Below are 22,555 nucleotides of genomic sequence, written 5' to 3' on the forward strand. Positions count from 1 at the left end.
AAGAGTCACTACAGGTGCTCAGAGGAGAACTGCATTTTCCTGCAGTTCTTTTGTCAAAGCTGGGACACACCTGAGGAGAGACAGCAGCTGTCCCTGGGAGGTGACAGCCAGGAGTCTTTGCAGCTCCTTGAGTGGCCAGATGTCCTCTCTGGGCTCTCCTTTCCCCTCCCTGACTTCTCTCTTTCTTCCTCCCCTCAGTTAGACTTCTATCTCCCTCTTGGTTCTCCGTATGTTTCTGTGACCGTGTCTTCACTCCAAGTCCCTCTCCCCCTTCCCTCAGCTCCCTGCACATGCACAGGCAGCCACCGTGCCTGGAGCTGCTGCTCCCCAGCCTGGAGAAGACCTGCCCCGTGCTCCATCACTCTCGGCCTGTTGCCAGGCAACGCAGCATCACATGGATTGCACTCCCAAGCTCCCAAACAAACTGCAGATACAGGGGATTTTTCTCCTACTCTTCCAGAGAGGGACCTCACCTGCCTCGCTGGCAGGTCTGAGGGGTCTCCAGCAGTCACTGGAGGAGCTGCAGCTCCTCTCTTCACCTCCCCATCTGCCAGTTTGGCACTTGGGAAGTCACACACTGAGTTTTGTTGGAAAGCAGTGGCTCCCTCTGGGCACAGCCCCACTTGGAGTGGTGGGAAACCCTGGTATGATCCTTGTCTCCTACAGGGAATTGTTGAACAGCTGTCCCACCCTCAGGCTGCACAGGGCTGTGTAATTACACAGGAGTTCTGTTTTCCCAGCTCCAAATGCTGAACTGGCTCCAGAAGTTGAGGCATGACCCGAGATTGCTCATTGTCAGCGGGCTGATGGACTGTCAGATCCATCTCAGGAGCAGGACACATCTCACTGTCTCCCAACCCATAATGTACAAACTGCGTTTCATGACAGCCATATAACACTCCTGAGAGCAAATTTTGGCACAATTATCACCCTTTTCAGGTCATAAAAGTCACTCAGCGCTCAGCCACCTGTTTAGAGCTGTCAGCCAAAGCCTCCTGCAACCACTGCAGTGGTTAAGCACCGTGGAAAAGCCCATGTGAATTATCCCACATGAAATGCTGAGCTAAGGAGGGGCTGGTGTTCCCAGTGGGAATGTGTTGCAAATGCCCTGTCCTGGGCAGGAGGAGTGCTAGAGGAAGGAAGCACACCTCTCCCAGAGCTGGACATGCCTTCAGAAGGCACATTTTGCATGTGTCCTCCTGCATCTCCACACTGAAAGCTGGACTCAGCAGTGCCTCCACCACAGAAAGAAGCCTGCAAGTTGGCTTAGGTGTCCAGTCAAAACTGAGAGAGACCAAATTTGGGAAGACAGAAACCTCCCAGCTGGGAATGGGGCACTACCAGTGGGGACCTATTGATCCAGAACATGGTTAAGGGGGTCCTGATCTGCTCCAGGGAAGCAACTGAGCAGAGCAGCTCCCTGGCACCGTGTGACACTGGAAGGGTATAGATTGACAGGTTAGGGGTTCCTCTTGCACCCTTTATTGGAAACGTTCATGCTCCATTAGCTCTCTGAAATGCCTGTGCACCAATGCACATGGCATGGGGGATAAACAAGAAGATTTAGAGATCTCTGTGTGGTCACAGAGCCATAATCTCATCACAGTTACAGGTCAGGGGGAACAGGAGAGGTACCTGAGGCCTGGAGAAAAGCCCAGTCACTCCAGTCCTCAAAAAGGGCACGGAGGAGGACCCAGGGAACTACAGGCCAGTCAGGCTCAGCTCCATCCCTGGAAAGGTTATGGAACAGCTCATCCTGAATGTCATCTCCACGCATGTGGAGGAAGAGAAGGTTACCAGGAGTAGTCAACATGGGTTCAGCAAGGGGAAATCATGCTTGACCAATCTGATAGCCTTCGGGGATGGAATGGCTGGGTGGATGAGGGGAGAGCAGTGGTTCCTGTCTGCCCTGACTTCAGCAGAATTTCTGACACTCTCCCACAAGATCCTCGTAGTGAGGGTGGGGAGATCGAGGGGTTGAGATTGGGCAGTGGGTTGAGAACTGGCTGAGTGGCAGAGCTCAGAGGGTTCTGATGGTGGCACAGAGTCCAGCTGGAGGCCTGTAACTGGTGCTGTTCCCCAGGGGTCACTACTGGCCCCAGTCCCGTCCAATTTAATCCATCCGTGACCTGGAGGAAGGGGCATTGCCTGTGCAGGACACACCATGAGCTTTGTCACGGGATAAACACACAGGAGGACTCCAGGAGATCTGGGCCTGACCCCCAGAGGCTGACAGAAGAATGGAGTGCAGGTGTCCCCAGGGACCCTCTCTTGTCACCTTTGCAGTGTCCCCTGGCGCAGGTGGTGGATGCTGCAGGGCTTTTGGAGGAGGCAGGTGGCACCTGCTCTGGGAACACATTGTCCCTGCAGCCAGCAGGGACCAGCAGCTGGGCTTCTCAGCTCCTCCTGCCTTCTGGGTGCTGGTGCTGAGCCCTGGCCCTCCTCGGGAGGGGAGAGCTGTGGGGACAGAGGGAGAAAGAGGAGCTGAAACCATCCTCACCTCCATGTGGTGGTCAGGAGTGGAATTTTTTACCTAGATCCTTGTAATCCATTCCGCTGCTGCTTCCAGATGTTTTTGTTGTAGCTCCATGACTCAGACCAGGAGCTCTGACTCAGAATGGGACTCTCTGCTGGCACAGGTGGGAAGGAGCATCCCTAGGAGTGAGAGGTGCTGCACCCTCTGAGATGGGAAGGCCTAATGGGGCACATGGGCCCAGCCCTCAGTGCCAGAGCAGATCCCATCACTAACAGTGATGAGCAGGGAGGTGTCTTTTGGCACTTCTTAACTGTCTGCAGGGGCCAAAGGGCCTTTTCCTTGCCTTGTGCCCTTCACACTGCCGGTCATAACATGATCAGAAGTGCCAGTCCCAAGGAGCATCACTGCTCCTCCTGAGCACCACCATGGAAGCACAAAGAGAAAATCAGCCAGGGGACCTACAGACAGACACGGATTCACAGGGCTGGGGCTCTGCATCCCTCAACCCCCAGGGGATGGATTCACACCTCAGCCCTGAGGCTGCCTTCCCCATGGCCCGCCTCGGGTGTGGCTGCAGCAGGCTGTCCTCCTGCCCCAGGCTCAGCACGGTGTCACTGTCACCCTGCAGGCTGCCTGTGCATGGCAGGAGGAGGCTGTGGCGTTGGGAGTGATGTTCTCTCATTGTAGGCACGAGAGCTAATCCTCAGCAACCACAGCTATCAACAACCACAGCCAGCACAGCACTTCTGCACTCTCAGAACCAAAGCACCTTTGCTCGGCCAGAGCACTCCTCGAGTGAAGGAAAACCCAACCTAAACATTGTCTGCAGCCTCCTAAGCTTAAAGACAGGCTGGAATGGGAGGTGGTGCATGAATTCACCTCCATGGACAATCCTTTCTCCTTTCCCACCACCCTTTCCCTGCTCCACTTAAAGAGATTTGAGCGCACAGGACACACAGGACTGCAGGCAAATTCTGCTCATCATTTCCTCCATTCACAGTTCCTAAGAATGGTCAACATTTCCTCTTCCTCTGGACCAGTCTGCACTACCTTGCAAAGTGGTGAAGGATCTTTAACTCAACAAAGACCCTGTGAGTGCACTCTGAGGCATTTCCTCAGGAATATGTAACGTCCAGCACATGGTGTGTCCAAGCAGAGAGGCATTTGTGAATCAGAGGATGCAGAGTCTCCAAAACAGGAGTCACAGCTGCCCAAGCCATTGCTGGTAGCTGTCAGCCCCACCAGTCCATGAGGGCTGTGACCTGTGGTCTTTCCTTGCCAGCACCTGGGGGAGTTTAGATGGCACTGTGGTTGATGATGGAGCGCTTGTCCTGTAGGACAACTTGAGGGAAACCTTTCCTGCAGGAACCTGGGACTGGAATTGCAAAGGCTCTTTGACCTGGTGAGCTCAGTCCTGGATGCAGCTGCAGCAGGAGACAGAGGCTGTGTGCTAGGCCAGGTGACAAAACTCCCCTGGCCTCTGCTTGTCTCTATTTCCACCTCATGAGGTGCACTTCATTTACTTTCAGGCTGTTTTCTACCTTGTACACCAAAATGCCAGCTCTAAGGCAGTATTTTCTCCTTTTCTGCAGGACTTTCATTACATCTCTGGTTTAACAAAAGTTCTTTTGCTTTCTCCACTCTTGTCCTTTTCCTGCTTTAGAAGAACAACCATCTTGTGCTGGGAATTGTTGGCTGGACAGAAGAGCCAGCTCTCCAGCTGGCTGGGAGAGGGGATGAGGGAGATTTTTCACCTTGATGGCAAGCCCTTGAGAAAAGCAGGACTTGGGGCTTGGAGTCAGCAGTGGCCACAGGATAAGAAGGGACACCAGGGTGTGGAGGTTGTGCAGCAGAGCAACAAGTAAGAGAAGAGTGAAAAGGAGTGATTTCATAGTGAAGGACAGCAAATGGCCATGAACACGATGCTCTGTGGCCTCTGCAGGGTGGTTACAGCCACAGCATGGCATCTCCAGCAGCCTCTCACAGACATTTGCAGGCTCAGAACGTGAACTTCTGAAAAACCCATCACTGGGCCCTCACTGGAGAGCAGAGAGCCCCCAGCAGGGAAGGGAGACACAGCATTTGGGGTGCTGAGATGGGCTTGAGGATGTCCATCTTCCGGGAGGCAAGGAACAATCCCCTCAGTGAGCATGGTCATGCACCACTGTGATCAGCCTTCCTGAGACCCAGCAGAGAGGGGTGACTAACTCCAGAGCAGTCCTTTATTCCAGAACGTGGCTCCAGGTGGGTTATTGAGGAGCATACAACAGCTCCTTTGGATGCATTCCCTGCCAAGCAGTCAGCTTTTCCAAAGTTTCCCGTTGTGGCCGAGTGGTCAGATAATTCGTGTGACACGGTTTCTGCTCCCGACTGGGTGAACTTGCAAGCACAAATGTCACCATTTGTGAGCATAATTTTTCCTCTTCATGTATGCCTCTGACATTTGCTTTCCACTTACCTTTCCTGCCAGTAACATCATGCAATCATAGCTGGTGGGAGGGAGCAGAGCAAAGGGGCCAGAATGGAAAGGGACCAGGCAGGGCTAAACGGGGCCTCTGGTGCCAGGAGGCAAATGCTTCTCATCTCCCCAAGAGCTCCTCCCTGGTGCCCAGCAGCTTCAATCAGAAAAAGTGCTTCAGAAAGTCACTGCTGTCGGGAGCTCTGTGGGCTGGCAGCAGCACAGGAGGTAAATGCTGGACCTGTACAACAGCCAGCACCTGATGGCACCAGGCAGCTCACCCTGGGCTCAGGGATCCTGGTGCTGCATGGGCACACGGGGACATCTTGCAGGTCCAGATCTGCTGGGCTGGTTCCTGTTCTTCAACAGGATTTTGGAGAAACTCTATTGCTTTGGCTCACCTCCCATGGACCTCTCAGCCACAGGAATCAGGGAGCCACAAACTCCTGGGGGGGGGCTGGCAAAGCATGAATTGCTTGTGACATCGGGCGTGTGGAAGCCCAGGAGCAACCTGAGGGCACAGTGGTCGGGCAGCACTGGGAGCCCAGGCAGACAGGCTCGTTCTGGGCTGTGATGCAGTGAAATCCCCCCAGCCACAGCTGGGTGTCCTGGTGGAGTCCCCACACCCTGGATTCCCTGTGGGAGGCCACAGTGAGTGGCCTGCAGTGAAAGTCCACACGGGCAGACACATTCACTGGCATGTGACAAGTGCCACTTACCTGCTTTGGGCTTTGACAAGGCAGTGGAGATCACTGCTCTGAGCTTAATTTGCTTAAGTCTGGACAAGCAGGGGTGGTCTGGACGCTAAACCAAGCAGAGAACCTTTCCCACCAGCCTCAGCAGCAGGTGGGAAGATCTTATCCCCTCCCATTGTAGCACAGCCTCATTGTAGATGTTAAACCTTCCCTGAGCCTTCCTTTTTCCCCACAAGCCCCACATGTTCACTGCCCCCAGGACCTCCCTGCAGCGACACCAGGACAGGACAGCACACCACTCAGCTTTTCCTTGGTTTAATGTCTCTGCAGTGCAACAGCCCAGCCTGGCCTGCAAGGGGGAAGCTCTTCAGAAAGGTCACTCGCCACCGCGCTTTTTGGGAGAAGGAGATTGGGAGCACACGATCTGTGGCGTGCCTCTGATGAGGAAACCATGTAGAGCCAAGCCAAGCATGAGGGAAAGGAGCATTAGGAGCTCCAGAGACAAGGATTCTCCCAGGCTAGGCTGGGCAGATCTCTCTGCAGGGAAGGGCAGGACAGAGGAGCTGCTCAGTGGCTGCAGGACATTGCCCTGTGCCCCTTCAGAGGCATTCTGGACCTGGTCCTGCCCAGCTGCAGTGACACATTCTGCTCCCTTGTCCCAGAGGGCTTTGGAGACACAGGTGCAAACCAGGACTTATCTGCTCAGAGGGGCTGCTCTGCGCTGCCAGGCAGCTGCAGAGGAGATCGCATCCAGGGTGGTGAGAGCTTGGATGTTTCCTCCTGGAGCCATGGCTTCTGCTCTGCATTCAAAATGCTGCTGGATCTCTTCTTTTTCCTAGGAAAAAAAAAAATCCTTCATGGTAGTACATTACTGCATGCCTGATGTCGAGTTCCTTAATTATATTACTTTTTTAAGGCCAAGATCAGAGGCTGGTGCACAGGAGACTGTGAGGATTTCAATGGCTGTTGCCATTCCAGCAGGCAAAGCCCCAGCACCAGCAGCATTTCTGGAAGTTCAGGCTCCCTTTTCCCACAAACTCCATTGTATGCATAATGCAGCATCCTGCAGGGAGAGCTGAGCATCCCTCCTGGACTGGGCTTCCCCAGCCTGGGGAAGTCTCCAGCCCCACCAGAGCCTCCAGATCTTCCCCAGCGCCCCAGGAGGAGGCCACCAGGCCACTCTGCTCTGTGGCATGGAGACATTCTGAGTAAATCCCCTTATTTTTTATCTCAGTGGCTGCAGGGGGAAGCTCAGCCTGTGCTGATGACAGTGTTTCAGGCAACCACAGCACCCATCAGCGCTCGCAGCTGAGCCACCCTTGCCCAGGCACAGCCCCTGGCTTGCCAAAATGCCATCACCTTTCCCATCATCTCCCCCCCGCCCACCTCCCTGGGGGAAAAACCCCAAAAATCCACCACAGCAAAAACGCTCATCCATCCCCTCTGCAAGCCAGCAGGGGTTAATGTTGTCAGCCATGACGTCAGGATCCCAATTTGTCCGGAGAGTCCCCCTCCCCAGCCACAAACTCCCTCTCTCCTCCCCTCCTCTTGTGACTTTGCAATGAGCAGCAAAACTCCACAGGAGCTGCGGCAACAGCGCTAGGGAGGCATCCAGCCCTCCCTGCGAGAGCAGCGCTTTCGGCAGACAGGGATTTATTTATTTGCTACACATGCATATATGTATTTTTTTGTATTATTATTTACCGGGCTGCATTTGGTTTTCCCTATTTTTTTTTTTTCAGCCTTTTCACAAAAAGCCCCAAACCTCCCAAGTGACGAGCCTGAGATTTCCCTAAAATAAAATACCTGCACAGTGGGGCTGCGTGGCTTCCCTTTCCCCCCTCGGAAAATAAAGAGGAAGGGGGAGCAAGTAGGTAAAATCCAGAATAAAACCATATTGCTCGAAAACTCACACGTCCTCCCTCTCTCTCTCTCTCTCTCACACACACACACACACACACACACACGCGCGCTCTTTCTCCTCCTCCTCCTCGCTGAAGGTGGGTAGCAGGAGCCATGCAACATCTGCAGAACCGGATGGCAAAAGAGCAGGAGGAAAAATAATCCAAGTGGAGTGCTCAGGGGACACTGAGTTGGTTTTTTTTCTTTTTCTTTTCTCTTTTTTTTTTTTTTTGTAATTTTTTCCTTCTTCTTCTTCTTCTTCTGCCGCGTACCTGTGAGATTCGATTTCACATTTTGCTGAGCCCATTTTGGGGGCATTTTATTTTTCTTTCTCTTGGGATTTTCTCCATTGCCAGAGGATGTCTCTTGTTGAGAGGATGCTGAAAGGAAGAAGAAACGAATTCTTTGACTGGCACTGAAGGAGTGGGGGGGTATTTTTCCCCCTCATTTTTTAGTTTTTTGTCATTATTCTTTTTCCCTAGGAAATCATTAACTGGGGGGGGGGTTGGTTTCTTTTTTCCCTCCCCCCCTTTTTTTGGAGGGGGATTTCAGAAGATCCATCTTTCCTTCCCCTCCCCTCCAAAGATTTTTTTTTTCATCCTTCGTCTTTGTGGAAATGTGGACATTTCAGGCAGACAGATTGAGTGGAATTGTCTCTGCTTTAGCAGCTCTTTGTCTCGCCTGCTGTGCGCAAAGGTAAGGATTGCGATCCCAGGCTGCAGGGACAGGGGGGCTGGCACAGCGCTTGCTTGTCTTGTTTGGGGTTTTCTCCATCGATCTGGATGTGGGAAAGGGGAGGGGGTTCTTTCCCCAAATCGCTTCCCCTGCCGTCTGCTATTGTTATTCCCCAGCTCCTGTCCTTCAGGGGGGAGGAGGGATGCTCATACATGAGATACGGAGCAGACTCTGCGGACGGAGCCCACCTCGCAGCGCGCGTGTGTGTGTGTCCCCCTCCCCAACCCAGGGGAAAATGGCCAAACGAAGGGTTTTGCTGGGGAACATGGTGCCCGCAGGAGCCGCCGGAGCCCCGGAGCTGCGCTACGCACCCGGCACAGGCTGCCTTGGCCATGCCCGAGCCTGCACACGCAGCCACGCTCTCATCCGAGCGAGCTGCGCTGTGCCACAGCCCTGGCTCTGCGGAGCTCCGGGGGCGATGCCCACGGCCGTGCCTCCGCGCAGATTTATGGCACGCAACACCCTCCTCCGTGGGTGCCATCCATCCGGATCCGTCCCTGCGTGTGCGCAGCCATCCGTGCCCGCCCGGGCGCGCCCGCCCGCGGGTCACTCCGCACCGACAGCGCGCAGCTTCACCTGCCCTGCGGGGCACCGGGGCACTGCTGGCACCCATCCCCTGCCTGCTCAGGCTGCAGCTGTTCCTGGGCCATGCCCGGAGCACTCGCAGCGCTCCGGAGGTGCGGGCGCCCATCCAGCCTGGCCAAGGTGTGCGGAGCACACCTGTTTGCTCGCTCCTCCGCTGCTCTCCCACACGGGAGCAGCGCTGCCTGCCGTGCTCGCCCTCCCTCCCTCCCTCCGCACACCTGCGGGCAGGTGCGCCTGTCCGTGCGCGCTGGCGGGGGGGAGCTGCGGCGTCTCCCTGCTCAGCCATGCACGGGGAGCAGCGCGCTCCCGACGCACACATGCAGGTCCTTGCAGGGCTGTGGATGCCCAGATTTGTGTTCCCATAGTTATAAACACGCACACGCGCAGGCGCGCGCCCACCTTGCCCACACCATTCATGCGTGGTCCCGCTGTGTGGGGACACACACGCAGGCAGCTCGGGAGGCACTGCCCAAGCAAATGTGTGACATTTAAAGCCCACGGCAACCCCCTTTGCTCAGACGTGTGCCCTTGCATGTGTGTTTGTGTGTCCAGGACTGATTTTCACCCGTAGTCTGCGTGTGGATCCGTGCACAGCTTGGAGACAAAACACTCTCCATGTGCACGAGCCTCCAGCTACTCCTACACACCCCAGCCAGCAGCACGGGGTGCTGGTATGGAGATGTTTGGCTGCAAGTGTACGTGGATATGCAAAGCACATGCCCACTGACACAGAATCAGGGACACAGCACTCCGGAATTCAGTTCACAGGCTGGCTGTACGTGCTCCCTGAGCGGATGCAGACCCACATTTGCCAGGAATAGCACTGACATGCAGCTGCTCGCCCACAGCTGGGCAAATGCACGGCTCGCCTCCTCAGTGGGAGGGATGCGGCTTTTTGGATCAAAGGGAGCACTGGGAAGCAAAAGACCTTGTCCTTAATCATGATGTCGGTTTATTCCCTCACTAGGCCAACTTGTAGCTGATGAGGAGGAAAGAGTCCCCATAGCCCTCTTCCCACTCTGCCCCTTCCTGCAGGGCCCCTGACACATTGTTTGCTGTCTCTACTTCAATTTCCCTGCCTATATTAAGGGGGTAACGCAGATTCCTGAGTTTATGCCCTGTAGGAAGCCAAACAGAGGTGTCTAAATCCCTTGAGAAATGCACAGTGTCCATATTACGACTACGGAAATCTGTGTACCTAGGAATGGCTGTCTAGAGGTGAACAAATGCTGGTGCACACTCTCAGTCCTCAGTGACAGGACTGTGTTTTGCATGCTGCAAAACCTCACACACCTGCAAGGAAATCCTCAGGCGCAAGCGGACCTTGCAAGCCTGGACACGGTGTTGTGAAAATGCCCACCTGCACACACCTCTCTGGCCTTTTCCCAGTGATCAAAGCCGTGCAAGGAGGAGCTGTACCACTCTCAGCAGCATGCTCAGGACTGGAGCTCAGCCCCCTTCCCCTGCCAGCACAAGGGCTCGTTGGTTGTCCATGCACCAGAGCCGGGCCTGAGTGCTGTCTCACATCTGCACATCCTTGTCCTGTTGAGAAATCCCTGCACATCCAGAGCCCTGAGACATGCCCAGGCTCCCAGGTGGTCCTACACACCTCCACCCACACCCCTAGGGAGAGTCTGGGCACCGGGGAACCCAGCCTCAGGCACCCACAAACGCTCACTTCTGTGTTCCTCATAAATCGTGTCCACAGCCCAGTGCCTCATCACAACCCAGCAGAGCAAGGTCTGCACCCACCATCACCTCCAGTCACCTCCAGTCACCTCCAGCCCCTGGCTGGGATGTGGTCACACACATCTGTGCACGTTCTGTAGCTGCACCCAGCGCTCTCCCGTGTCTGTGTGTCTGTGTGCACCGGCAGGGAGTCCCTACACCCTCCGTGCAGCCAGGAGAGCACGCCTGTCTGTCTGTCTGTCTCTGTGTGCAGACACACGGACATGCCAGCCCCGCTGTCCGGCCAGGCAGAGGCAGTGCCGTGGTGCAGCTTTCCAGGTTGACTTGGATGGATGTGGGAGGCGGTGTTGACAGGGAGACATGCTGTTGTGGTGGGTGACTGCAAAGAGCAGCAGTTGTCAGCGGCAGGGTCTGCATTCTCATGCAAAGCAGGGGACGAGGGTGGCACAGAGGCTGGCTATTCAGGCAGAAAACCTGATCTACCCCGCGGCACTGAATAGGTCCAATGTTTTTAGCATGCCCTGCTTTCTGGTTTCCCACCTTCAGTTTTGGTTTGGCTCTTGGGCTGATTTTAGAAGGAACTCCCTTCTCGCTGTGATGGCTGGATTGGTGTCAGGGAGGACATCTGCCCCCCTCTGTGTGCAGGTTAAAGGGTTGGGAGGGAAAGGATTGCTGCTCTGGCACACAGAGGGGAAGATGGACTCCCCTTCCCTGTCTCTGCCTCTTGATCTGCGTTGCTAAGAAGTCACGGTGATGCTGAGTGACAGAAACTGAATTTTTACACGGCAAAGATCAGCTGTATATTGAGGCCACAGGAAAAAAAGGAGCATTGTTTCCTCGTTTGCTTCAATAATCTGAAGAAACCCCTGGGTGCAGTGAGAAGCAGAGGCACTGGGGTGTGTGACAGTGCAGGGTGCCTGCTGGGGGCCCCTTGTGTAGTGGGGACCTTGGGACATGCCAGATCTGTGCTGGGTGATGTAAGACCCAGAGCAAGAGCCCAGTGTGGCTGAGGAAGGGGAGTGAGACCTGCAAGAGAGAGGCTGCAGCTGCCCCATACACAGCCCAGGGGGACAGAAAGGACAATTTCTGCCTGTGCGTGTCTGTGCACCCCTCTGTGGGCAGGGCACAGTGAAGCCCCCCAGGTGTGTGGGTCAGTGGCCAGAGAGAGTGTGCTCATTGAGGGGGGCAGCAGGCAGACCCCTGGGGTGCCTACACCAGAGGGAGTAGCAAGGGATGGGGCTTGGGGTACCCTGGAGTCGGGGTGAGCTGCAGAAGAGGAGCCAGAACACTGTCGACACTTCTGAGTCACCTCCCAGGATGGCTTAGGGGCCCTGGTAGGGGCCTGTGTGGGGCTTGTGGGAAGCTGGGGGGCTGAGAGCTGTGCCAAGGACAGAAAACACGAGTGAGAGAGAAAGCAGAGAGGCTCTGCCCATGGCTGAGGTGCTCTGAAGGATGCTGAGGTGCCTGGTGCCACACGGGATGACGAGGACTCTCTTCTTTTGTCTTTCAGCCCCTCCACTGGAAATATTTCTGTGGTGAAAGAGATTGTGGACAAACTGCTGAAGGGCTATGACGTCCGCCTCAGGCCTGACTTTGGAGGTACGGAGAGGGCTGGCCGCGGGCAGCGGGGCAGGGGCTGCTCTTGTGTGTCTGTGCTGGCACCTCGGCCACTCACAGCACGCACAGACCCCAGGGAGTGCTCCCACCAGACCTCTTCAACCCCAGCCCTCACGTCCTTGTTGCCTTCTCCCTCCCAGTTCTTTCACCCCTCCTGCTTTTCCTTCTCCCCTCACTGGCTCCTCTCCTTCCAGCATCACCCATCTCTGCAGACAGCTCGGGTGTCCGTGGTGTGACGTTTCTGGGGATATTTTGCCACAGCAGAGACACTCAGCTCTTCCTTGACTCCAGAGCTTTCCTCCATCACAGCCAACAAGTCATCCTTCCTCCATTTCTGCTCCCAATGCCACATATTTTGGCTCTTTTCCCTGCAGAGGGTCCAGGTGATTGCTGGTGGGGCTGTTGGTTGGCCTGCAAGGCTGCCCCCTCAGCAACAGTGTGGGATAAAATATTCCCTGGGGAGCTGGTGGCCTGACTGCCATTCCGTAGGAGGTGCAAGGATCTGCAATTCCTCTCTTGGCTCCTGTGAGCAAACAGGAGAACCACAAAGGCCTGGTGGAGATGAAACGTGGAAAACCTTTGGGTACTGCCATGTTCCCAGGTCTGGTTGAGGTCCATTTCTTCAGTGGAGAGGCACAGCTGACTGCACAGGGAGGGGGATTGAGGACTTCTGATCTCAACCTGCCAAGCTTGGCTGTTTTAGGTAGTTTTTGGGCAATGCTATTTCCTCCTCGTGAGGAGATGTGTGGGGTTGAGGGATGTTCGGCCCACAGGAGGACAGCTGCACACCGAGGTGTCCCTCTCCATAGGACTGATGGGAAACAGGCTCGTGCCTCTAGGAGAAGAGAGGCCAAATATTTGGTGGTTCAAAGGAGGACTTTTCACCCAACAGGGCTGATCCATAGCTCCTAGAAGCTGGGAGTGGAGGAACAGCCTCACTGATTTCATCAGGTTTTGGATGCACCCCAGTGTACTGCAGTTTCCCATGAATAAATCCACCTATCCTTGAAACCTCTGATTTCCCTGTACCTCCCCCAGACCTGCCCCATGCACTGACCACCCCGTACCCTTCAGCAGAGACTCCCTTCCATCCCCACAAACACCGTCCCCACTGTCCTCATCTCCTTGTTCTACCCTGTGGTGGAACAGGGGTTTTCAGGTGGCAGCACCAAGCGCTGCCTGGGGGCACCAGGGAGGGCTCTGGGCTGGGGGAGATGATGCCCATCTCTCCGTGGTGCTCAGGAGCACCTGGAAGGTCACCCCACTGCAGTGGGGAGACACTTTGGGTGCAGCATTCTGCAGGCAAACAGGGGTTCCCCCTCTTCCCTCTCTCCTTTGAACATGGGATATGGCTGGCTTTGATTTAAAGGCTCTGAAATGTCCCTACTACCTGGCCAGCCCTGATCACAGAAATTGGTGCAGTCACATTTTATGAGGGGGAGAACTGTGGAGATGACATAAAACTGGAAGAGAACCATGGTGTAAAGCCACGGCGCTGATTATGATACAGCGAAGCAGGAGGTGAGCTGGCTCCGCAGAGCCACGGAGCAGAGGGGAGCGCTGGGCTGGGGGTCCAGCAGGTTCTGTTCCCTGATTCCAGGTCCCCAGGGCATCCAGGACAGGGCCCAGCCCTTCCTTCAGTGCGGGGCTCGGCGCAGGCGGCTCTGCTGACCCTGCCAGGTCTGTGCGGTGCTCGGGCTGGGCTCGGCAGGCGCCACGTCCTCCCGGGCTGCAGAACTGATGGGGCTGGGCAACCGTGGCGTTTTGATTTTACTCTGAATTCCCAAAGCACAAGCTGCATTTCTCCTCACTCAAGCAAAGAGACAGAATTATGACCATAAATCCCTTCCCTGTAATGGCCTCACTGTTGCCCTTCACCCTTTCTTGTCTTTCCCTTTGCTCACGAGAGCAAGGTCCTGGTGGGGAGCACCTTTGGTGCTTGTGGTGCAGGGATGCCCAAACTATCAGCATTCCTGGCTCCCTCCCCCGGAGGACAAGCTTATCCAGGCAAAATTCCTGCAGCATTTCCAGCTGGGCTGACACAAGGGTTTGGAAGCTGGAGATCATTGGTGTTATTAGCCCAGGGGAAAGTGGTGGAAGTTTCCTTGTACCACTGCTGTACCCAGAGCTCACCAGCTCTCTGGAATTTTGGATCAAACCCATTTCTAGGAGAAATCCAGTGGGATCATGCCAGGAGGTGTCTGTGTGGCTCTCAGTTCATCCATAGTCCTGCTGTGGAGAGGGTGAAGTTCTCCCCAGTAAACTGTGTGCAGCTGGCACAGCGCTAGGACCCACAGGAACAGCCTGAGCTGTGTCAGGGGAGGCTTGGCTTGGATATTAGGAAAAGGTCCTTCCCCCAGAGGGTGACTGGGACCTGGAACAGCCTCCCCAGGAAATGGGCATGGTCCCAAGGGTGCCAGAGCTCCAGGAGCACTTGGACAACGCTCTCAAGGACAGGGTGGGATTGTTGGGTGTCCTGGGCAAGGACAGGAGTTGGATGATCCTTGTGGGTCCCTTCCAGCTCAGGATGCTCTGTGATTCTATGGAAGAGGCACGGTTTGGGCAAAGCCCTGGAACCTGTGTGTGTGCAGCCCTGCTGTCTCCCAGGGACGTGTGGGACTGGGCTGAGCTCCAGTTCCAGTATCCAGTTCTCCAGCCTTGTGCTCCACCTGGACTGTCCTGCCACCCCTCCTCTGCCTTCCAGCTGGGCAAAATGTGTGCAAGCCCTCTCTGCTGGGGGAGACAATCCCACCACCCACCTGTGCTCCCGTCCTGGGAACACCAGTTAGCACGAGCTGGGAATAGCCAAGGCAGCACCTCGGAAGGGTGGCAGGTCCTGCTGGGAGCCGTGTGCCCTGGAGGAATGTCACAGAGCTGTCTCAGGGCTGGCCAGCAGTGACCAGAGGGTCTGGCTGGACAGGCAGCTGTCTGCCCGAGTGGAGGGGACTGGAACAAAGCAGCTGCCACTCAGCTGCCCGTGAGCCAGGGTGAGCTGTGCCTCTAATGCAGAGCCTTCAGCTCTCTGTGGCTCAAGGATGAGGTGCTGGGGACAGGAAGGTCACAGCAGCCAGTGCTGGGCTCCCCAGAGGTGTGGGCACAGCAGGGTCCTTCCCAGACAGATTCCCACATGAGAAATGCAACCCACAAAAGCAATAAATCAGTCTGGCTTCTCTTCCTCCCTTCCCTGCTCTTTCCTGCTTGCTTTCCCCGTGTTTTCCTCCTGCAGCAGTGTTGTTTCCTTCTTGCCATCCTGCCCCACAGCAGTGGCAGCCACCCTGCTCTGTGCCCACCCTGCCAGCCTTGAGCACAGCGTCCCACCTGCCCGTCCTGGGGCGCCTCCTCCATTCACCCGTGGCTGCTGCCTGTAGAGCAGGAGGAACTGGGTGCCTTTGGATGGGAAGGCACGTGGAAAAGCCTGTTCCCATGCACCCTTTGCCATGGTGAGGCAGTTCTTGTCCCTCACACTCTTCCTAAGAGAGCCCCAAGGCCCATCCCAGCACCCCCACCCAGCCCAGGATGCTTCCACAGCTCCAAACACAACTCATGGCTCCCCAGTCCTCTTTCTTTTTTTTTTTTTTTTTTTTTTTTGAGAAAGAGAACTCTGCCTAATGCCAAAAGGAGGACAGACCTGCTGGGGATTGCAGTTCACTTTTTAATTTTGAGATGCCTCGTTAGCTCTGGGCTGAGCTGAGTGGCTGAGAAGCATCAGCCACTCGCTCTCCTCCCTCTCCCCCACCCCCTTGGAAACCCATTAGGCCGATGAGCAGGTCGGCTCTCGGGGGTGGTGCCGTGGCAATGAGTGCCGTGTGCTCACCTGGGGAGCTGGGCTCAGTGGGGGGACACCAAAGCGGAAAGCTGGAGCTGCATGGAGATGATGGAGAAATCTGGGAGCAACTCCAGCAGAAAGCTACCCTGGTTAGGTGGGAGCAGCCTGAGGGACAGGCCTCTCTCAGGTTTCTACATTCCCCAAGCCCTGAGTGTCACACCACGCTGGAGAGATGTGGGACGGTGCCAGGGTGGGACATGCAGGGACCACAGGGCTGATACAGGAGAGGGCCTGGGACTGAAGGGACAGGACAGAGTCATGGCAAAGCAAGTCCACAGGGTCTGGCCAGGGTTGTGGCAGGGATCTGGAACATCCTCCAGGAGGGATTTGCAGGGAGGAGCACGATGCAGCCAGGCCTCCAAGAGGGAGATCTTTGTCCTGGTACTGCAAGAGCAGCAACAACGCAGAGAGAGGCCTTTTGGTCTTTGGGACAGGACAACGTTCTGACATGAAATCACAGGTGGGAGCCATCCAGATGGCCCTGAGGGATGGACAGTCTGGGGGGTGATTTGTGTAGCACGCTAATTACACCACCAGGCAAGCAGGATGCTCATGATTTAGGGCTGGGTGAGCAGGGGATGCTGCAGATAATGTCTGGGAATCATTGCAGAGCCACGGGTAGGGGAGGCGGGGAGCTTTCAGAGCAGCGCCCTGGCTCTTGTAAGTGCTCTTAGGCACTCACTTTCAGAAGCATTAGTTCCATAGGAGAAAAAAAGGAAGGAAAAAAAAAGCAAAAGAAAGCAAACTAAGATCATATTGCCCCAGGGTAGAGAAGGCAGTGAAGGAATGGCAGGAAGATCCCACTTGAGCTCGTGACTCAGCTGCTCGCTGTTGGTGCAACATTTCCAGCCCGAAACTTTGCAAGAGTTTCAAGCAGATGTTTCTTTATGGTTTTCCAGCATCATTTGCAGATCTTGGTAGCCAAAAGCAAGGTGAGGGCATTCTCTGCTCCGTGCTGCCAGCCCTCCTGGAGTGCAGGGTTCCTGGTGTTTCTCCTGGGGGGGTGCAAGTGTCTGGAAATGCCTGGTGAAAACAGAATGACCGTGAAGCCCTTGGGATTGCACAGTAAATCCTGGGTTTTCATGCCTGTGGGGCCAGCAGCTTTCCCTGCCCCATTTTTAATTCAAACTTCCCTAAAGAAAATTAGCACTTGAGGGGTCTTGGGTTGAAATGAGCCTGTGTCCTGCTCCTCATCGGCTCTGGTCATGGACCTGGCTTCCCAGCTCTCATCGCCCTCATTTGGGACATCCAAACCCCTCCTTAGCTGCAACGTCTTGGCTTTCCTCCTTCCTGTCCCCTGCCCCTCCTGCTCTCAGCTCCTCCCTGCTCCATCACACCTCCACCCTCCTCGGGACCCAGCCCTGCTCCCATGTCCTGTTTATTCCCCAGTATTCCTCCCTCAAAGGTCACTTCAAATTCAGTGGAGCTGGGGGTGAAATCCTTAGCCTTTCCCTGTGTAACAGCATCACTTGAAACGCAGAACTGTAAAAATAAATGATTGCTGATGCATAAAGTGTTGCAGTGAAGCATCGTCAGTGGTTCAGGGCTCCAAAACTGGCGGGGCTGCGCCGGCTGGCACGGATGCAGCAGGGGATGGGGGGGCTTGTGTTATTTCCCTGGCCCACCAGCCCTGTGTGCCTGGGAAACAGCTGCTCTTAGTGGTCCTGTGCTGGAAGGAAAGGGAATTTGGTGTCTTCCATGGTCAAGGCGGGTGGTATTGGTAAAGTCTTCCCGAAAACGTCCCTGTTTCCCACTGGGTGTCGGGTGGTGGTTTTTTCCAGGCAGCTAGCTTGCTTTGGACTTTGGAAGGGGAGGGGGGGAAATCTCAGGAAAAATGATTCAGAAATTTCTGAGAACAAGCCAAGGCGTGTACATGCTGGGGTTTTTTTTTTCCTGTCCTAAAATGTTGGGGGATGAAACTGGCGGCGCCTACAGCAGGGCTGGCCCCTGTGCATGTGGAGCAGGTGGGTCGCTGGGCCACCAGACCTGGCACAAGGGCTGCTCTGGGGGGGGGAGCAGCATGAAGCAGCACCCCAGAGCAGTGATGCTGCTGCAGGAGGACCAGGGTGTGGGGCTGGAAGAGGGCAGTGGGGGCTGGTCCTGGGCTGCCTGTCTGGGGTGCCACAGGAGCTGCTCACCTGCCTTTCTAGGCTCTAGTTCTCAGCTTTCCAGCCCTCTTCCCCTCCTCTTCTGTGGCAAAAAAAAATGTTTAAATCTCAGAGCAGCCAGATTCAATTTTCCTTTTGCTTCTGAGATGCCTTGAGCCAGCTCTTTTGGGGCAGGGAATTGAGATTTAGCAGGAAAGGCTCTTGTCCTACCAGGGACAGCTCCTTCCCTACGCAAAGCTGGGCACGGGGTGAACCTGAAATGCTGCACTTCACAGAGCCTGACTCCACCAGGAAATGTCGCCCTTCTGCCCCCATAACGTGGCTGGGCAGAAGAGCAGCTCTGGGTTTGAAAGCAGAGGGGTAATCATGGATCAGGCTCGGGAAAGGATTTAATTGGAGAAGGAGAGACAGAAGCTGTCTGGAAAGTCTGTAAACCCCAGTGTCACTCAAGGCCAAAGGGAAGGTGGATACCTGCTAGGGCTGTCAGCAGTCCCCCTTTCCTTCCTGAGTAAAGAATATTGAGAAAACGCCATTCTTGGTCAGTAAAACTGGCTGCAGCTGTGCAGCCCTCATTCCTGCCCAGTTTATGTGACTTCTGGCTCCAGACCATGGGTCACGTCCTCTCTAGGGCTAATCCAGAAGGAAGATGACAACCTCCTGCTGTTGTGTCTTACTTCATTAACTGAAGTGGCAGGAAATGAAAGGATCCCGTCCTTCTTGGGACATATGTGGATGTTAACACATTGCCACATGACGGAATTTCTATTTTTTTCACTTTGCTCTTTTTATACCAAATACATTCTGTGAAAAGGACTTGGAGGCTGTAAAGTCAGACACACAAGGCTTCAGAAAAGCCAGGACTGGGGTTTCTCCAGGGATCTGTATTTGTGAGGGTGCATCAGGAGGCAAGGTCCAACAGTTGCTTCCTCCTGAGCAGCCCTACAGAGCACATCAGAGATGCCATTTACACATGGAGCTGGTGTTTCTCATTCCCTTCATTCCAGAGGGGGACAGGCTGGGAGCATGGCAGTGGGGACAGCTGAGGTGGCCACAGCAGGTGATTAGGGTGGGTTGAGGTGATTGTCTGATGCAAACCTGTGACTGAGCAGCCAAAATCCGTCTTGGACTTGTGCTTTGCTGGCTGCTCTGTGCTCAGACCTGCTGTCCACACAGCATCAGCTGCTTTTATAACTGCTGTGAAGCACACCAGTGCAGCAGGAGCATGTTCACACCTCCCCCCCGAGAAGACAAAGGTATCTCCTGCTGAGGGCTGCCCAGTGAAAATGTGATTTTCCAGGATGCTTGGCAGCACTGGAGCCAGGCTCTGCCTGGTCAAAGCACCGCTCCTGTTGATTTCAGCCACAGCTGTGAGCGCTCAGCCCCAGCTCCCCAAGAGAGACACACAGAGTTCACCGAAATCTGTGACCTTTGGGTGACTCGGGGAGGATGGAGCACACAGGAACCCTGTGACACATCCAGTCCTGAAGAACAGGGCTCAGCCACAAAAACATCTTCCCTTTCCTGTGGGCTTCCCCCTGGCTCACTGCAGGGCAGGCAGGGACCCCACTGTCAGCACTGCCCTGCTGCAAATCCAGCCTCTATCAATCAAGGGAAGAGAATGAGCAGGGATGCTGTGGACAGTTTAATTAAGAACTGGCTCCACAACATCCATTCAGCAGTGGGCATCCTTCCACCTAACCTTCATCCATTTTGTTTTCTTCACAATTTGGTTCTTGAGGGCACTAAAGTTTTAGGATATTAGACAAGTCCCTTCCTCCCGTGTGACAGAGCTTGTGAACCTCTTGCTGCACGTTGGACACACTTGTGCATTCGTGTGTGGCCACACTTATTATCCTCCTTCCGAGACAGGAATCTCTGGCACAGAGCAGTGGAGGCAGTTTTGGGAGAAGACAGCAACGGAGATGAGCTCCCCTGAGTCTCAGCCCAGAGTCAAATTGGCCTTGGGTTACTGGGCAAGCTGCGTGCCTGCCACAGAGCTCTGCCTGGTTTTCAGCATTTGGTGTTCAGTGGGGAACATGAAGTTTTGCTGTCATCCATTCCAATGTCCTTCCACTGCAACTGGAGATGTTGATTCTCATGCTTATGTCCACGCCTGTGTGGGATAAATGCATCTGGTTGCCCTTCTGCTTCCTTTTCCCCCTTGGCTGGTGCAGTGTCTCCCTGCAGCTCTGCTCAGGCCCTGACACAGCTGCTTTCCAGCCCTGCTGGAGCAGTCCATGGCAAAGATCTCTCTTAAAACCAAGATGTCATCATCGTTTTAACTAAGCTTTTATTCCAGGAATTTTGCCTCTACCCTTAGTCATAATTTTTTACAGCAAGATGCAATGCATTCGAGTAACTGATTAGACAGAATAATTCCAATACTTCTTAATTAATTAACTGCCTAAAAGCAGATTGTTATTTACAGCCAGTCTGGAGGATGTTTGCCACATCACCTGGACCCATCTTCCTCGTTGACAAACATCAACGTAACACTCACCATTTCTGAGATTACTCCTGCCAGGAAACTTGCCTTCGAGGGGCTGCCACTGAAAGCAAGATGTGAAAGGAGTGTAAAATCCATTAGTAGAAGTCCTTTTGGTTACTCAAAATATATTTCCACTGCCCTGGAGCTGTTCATCAGAGCAGCTTTACATACCTGCATCGTTCATTTCCTAAGACTCCCAGTATCCCAGTTAGGCAGAGAAATATTTTTAATCCATATAACACGAAATATAAAAGCCAAGGAACGTGCTGTAGTTTTACTGCTGTGTGAAAGAGACTCTGTGTGTGCACGTCACTTTTCTCACCTATGTCTGGTTCAAAGAAAAAAAAGTTGGAGGCTGCTACAGTGTCAGGCTGTCTGGATGTAAGAGGGTTTTTTTTGGTGGTACTGACAGTGCTTGGTTTGTAAAACCCATTCTTGCAGAGAGCTCTTGCTGGAGGTTTTTACGTCTTGATATTTCATGTGAAATATCATGCACTTGTTAAAGCATGACCAGAAAGGTGGACAAGACAAACGAGGTGCTTAATGAAGGCACAAGGTCCTTCACAGGAATTCACATCACGTGGGTGAGAAAGGGCAGTGGTGGATGGTGGAGCCCTGGAGGATGAACACAACGGTCAGCTGAACAGGTTTTCTGGAGATCCAGGGATTGATCCTGTTCCCACAAAAGGGAAGGAAGCAGAGCTCTTGTCCCTTCCCCTTGGGATGTTTGCTCTGAGCAGAGTGGGAATGTCAGGCTGGGCTGGGAAGCACTGATCCTGCTGTTCCTATAGGCTGTTTTTCTGGCTGTGGCATTTATCCTTGCTTCTGTGTCACAGCTAAAAACTCTTTTTCTCCTCTTATCTTTCCCCCCTCCCCTTCCTGTTTCTCCTGTTCTTTGCAGTCCTGCAGGCATGCTGCTGTTAAATAATTGTGCTCTCAGAGATGTCCATGCTTGTGACAGGGGTGAGCCCAACCTACCGTGTCCAGAATTCCCCTCCCTAGACCTCGGGACCTCTTAGTTCAGCTCTGGGATAGCTCCGAGTGTAGTTCTAGTAGGAAGAGAGACTCTGTAAAATTACATCTTGTTGTTCCATATTTATTCTCCCTCAGTGGTTTCCATGTCAAACTTGCTCAGTTTACCAGTCAAAACAAGATATTTCTACCTGCCAGCTCTGCCAGCTCAGCCTGGGCTCTGCAAATCAAGCTGTGCTCTCTGTGCCCTGGACATCATCACTCGCCAAAAAGGAATCTCAAATCAGGGCTGAGCGGGATGGGATGTTGATTATGCACAAATATAATTTGTTCTTGGGTGGTATTAGGGGCTCTGTGCGACAGATAGCAGCAAGGCTCCTGTGCTGTGCAAATATTGACTAACAAATCTTCCCCACCACCTGGGGGAGGATGGGCCACCACTGGGGCCATTTTACACCTCGGGGACACCAAGAGGGGGCATTTTTTTGGGAGTGATGGCAAAAACCCACAGCATGGCACTGGGAAGCTCTGCTTCCTGCTATTCTCTTTACTTGTGAGAACAGACCTAAGCACCTTCAGAGCTCTGGTCCATTGCTTGGTCACCAAGGTGTGCCCTTTCCTGCAATGTGGTGTCCTGTGGAATCCCCACAGGGAACAGGCAGGTGAGCCCACTTGTTGGTGTGGAGAAATGCCATGGTATAGACATAGGAAAGGCTCTTAATTAATGGGCGTTAATCTTGGCCACAAATAGCTCCCCTTCTGATGGGTGAAGCAGAAGGACTTTCCTCAACACCCTCTCCCAGAACACCTGAAATTTTGTGACTTTGATCATTGGCAGAATGTTTAAAGAACCCCTTTATGTATGTGGCAGAAAATATATTTACTGTGTGTGATCATGTCATAGAGCAGGAAAACCAGGAAGGGTGCCCTGGCTATTGCACTGCTTTCAGCTTTACTCTTGTGCTCCTCTAGTGAATCCCCCACGGGCTGTGAGGAGGGAGGGA

The 22,555-nt window shown here is 54.2% G+C and overlaps 1 protein-coding gene and 1 long non-coding RNA gene across 3 annotated transcripts in view; one reads left to right on the forward strand and one right to left on the reverse strand.

Moving 5' to 3' along the window:
* Positions 1 to 5,928: 5,928 nt before the first annotated feature.
* Positions 5,929 to 7,876, reverse strand: LOC108447479. Its single transcript, XR_001863083.1, has 2 exons — positions 7,804 to 7,876; positions 5,929 to 6,464 (listed from the first exon to the last, which is right to left on the reverse strand). It is a non-coding gene; the product is annotated as an uncharacterized LOC108447479 (long non-coding RNA).
* Positions 7,195 to 22,555, forward strand: part of GABRQ (gamma-aminobutyric acid type A receptor theta subunit) — a 71,463-nt gene continuing 56,102 nt past the window's right edge. The window contains exons 1-2 of one of the 2 annotated variants that reach the window (XM_008636207.2): positions 7,195 to 8,227; positions 12,051 to 12,139. In XM_008636207.2, the coding sequence (XP_008634429.1) occupies positions 8,148 to 8,227; positions 12,051 to 12,139 (169 nt within the window). In that variant the 5' untranslated portion in view covers positions 7,195 to 8,147. The remainder of the gene's footprint in view (positions 8,228 to 12,050; positions 12,140 to 22,555) is intronic. The other variant, XM_008636208.2, reaches the window with a different exon arrangement.

Source organism: Corvus brachyrhynchos, unplaced genomic scaffold (assembly GCF_000691975.1).
Source record: "Corvus brachyrhynchos isolate BGI_N302 unplaced genomic scaffold, ASM69197v1 scaffold346, whole genome shotgun sequence".
NCBI lineage: Eukaryota > Metazoa > Chordata > Aves > Passeriformes > Corvidae > Corvus > Corvus brachyrhynchos.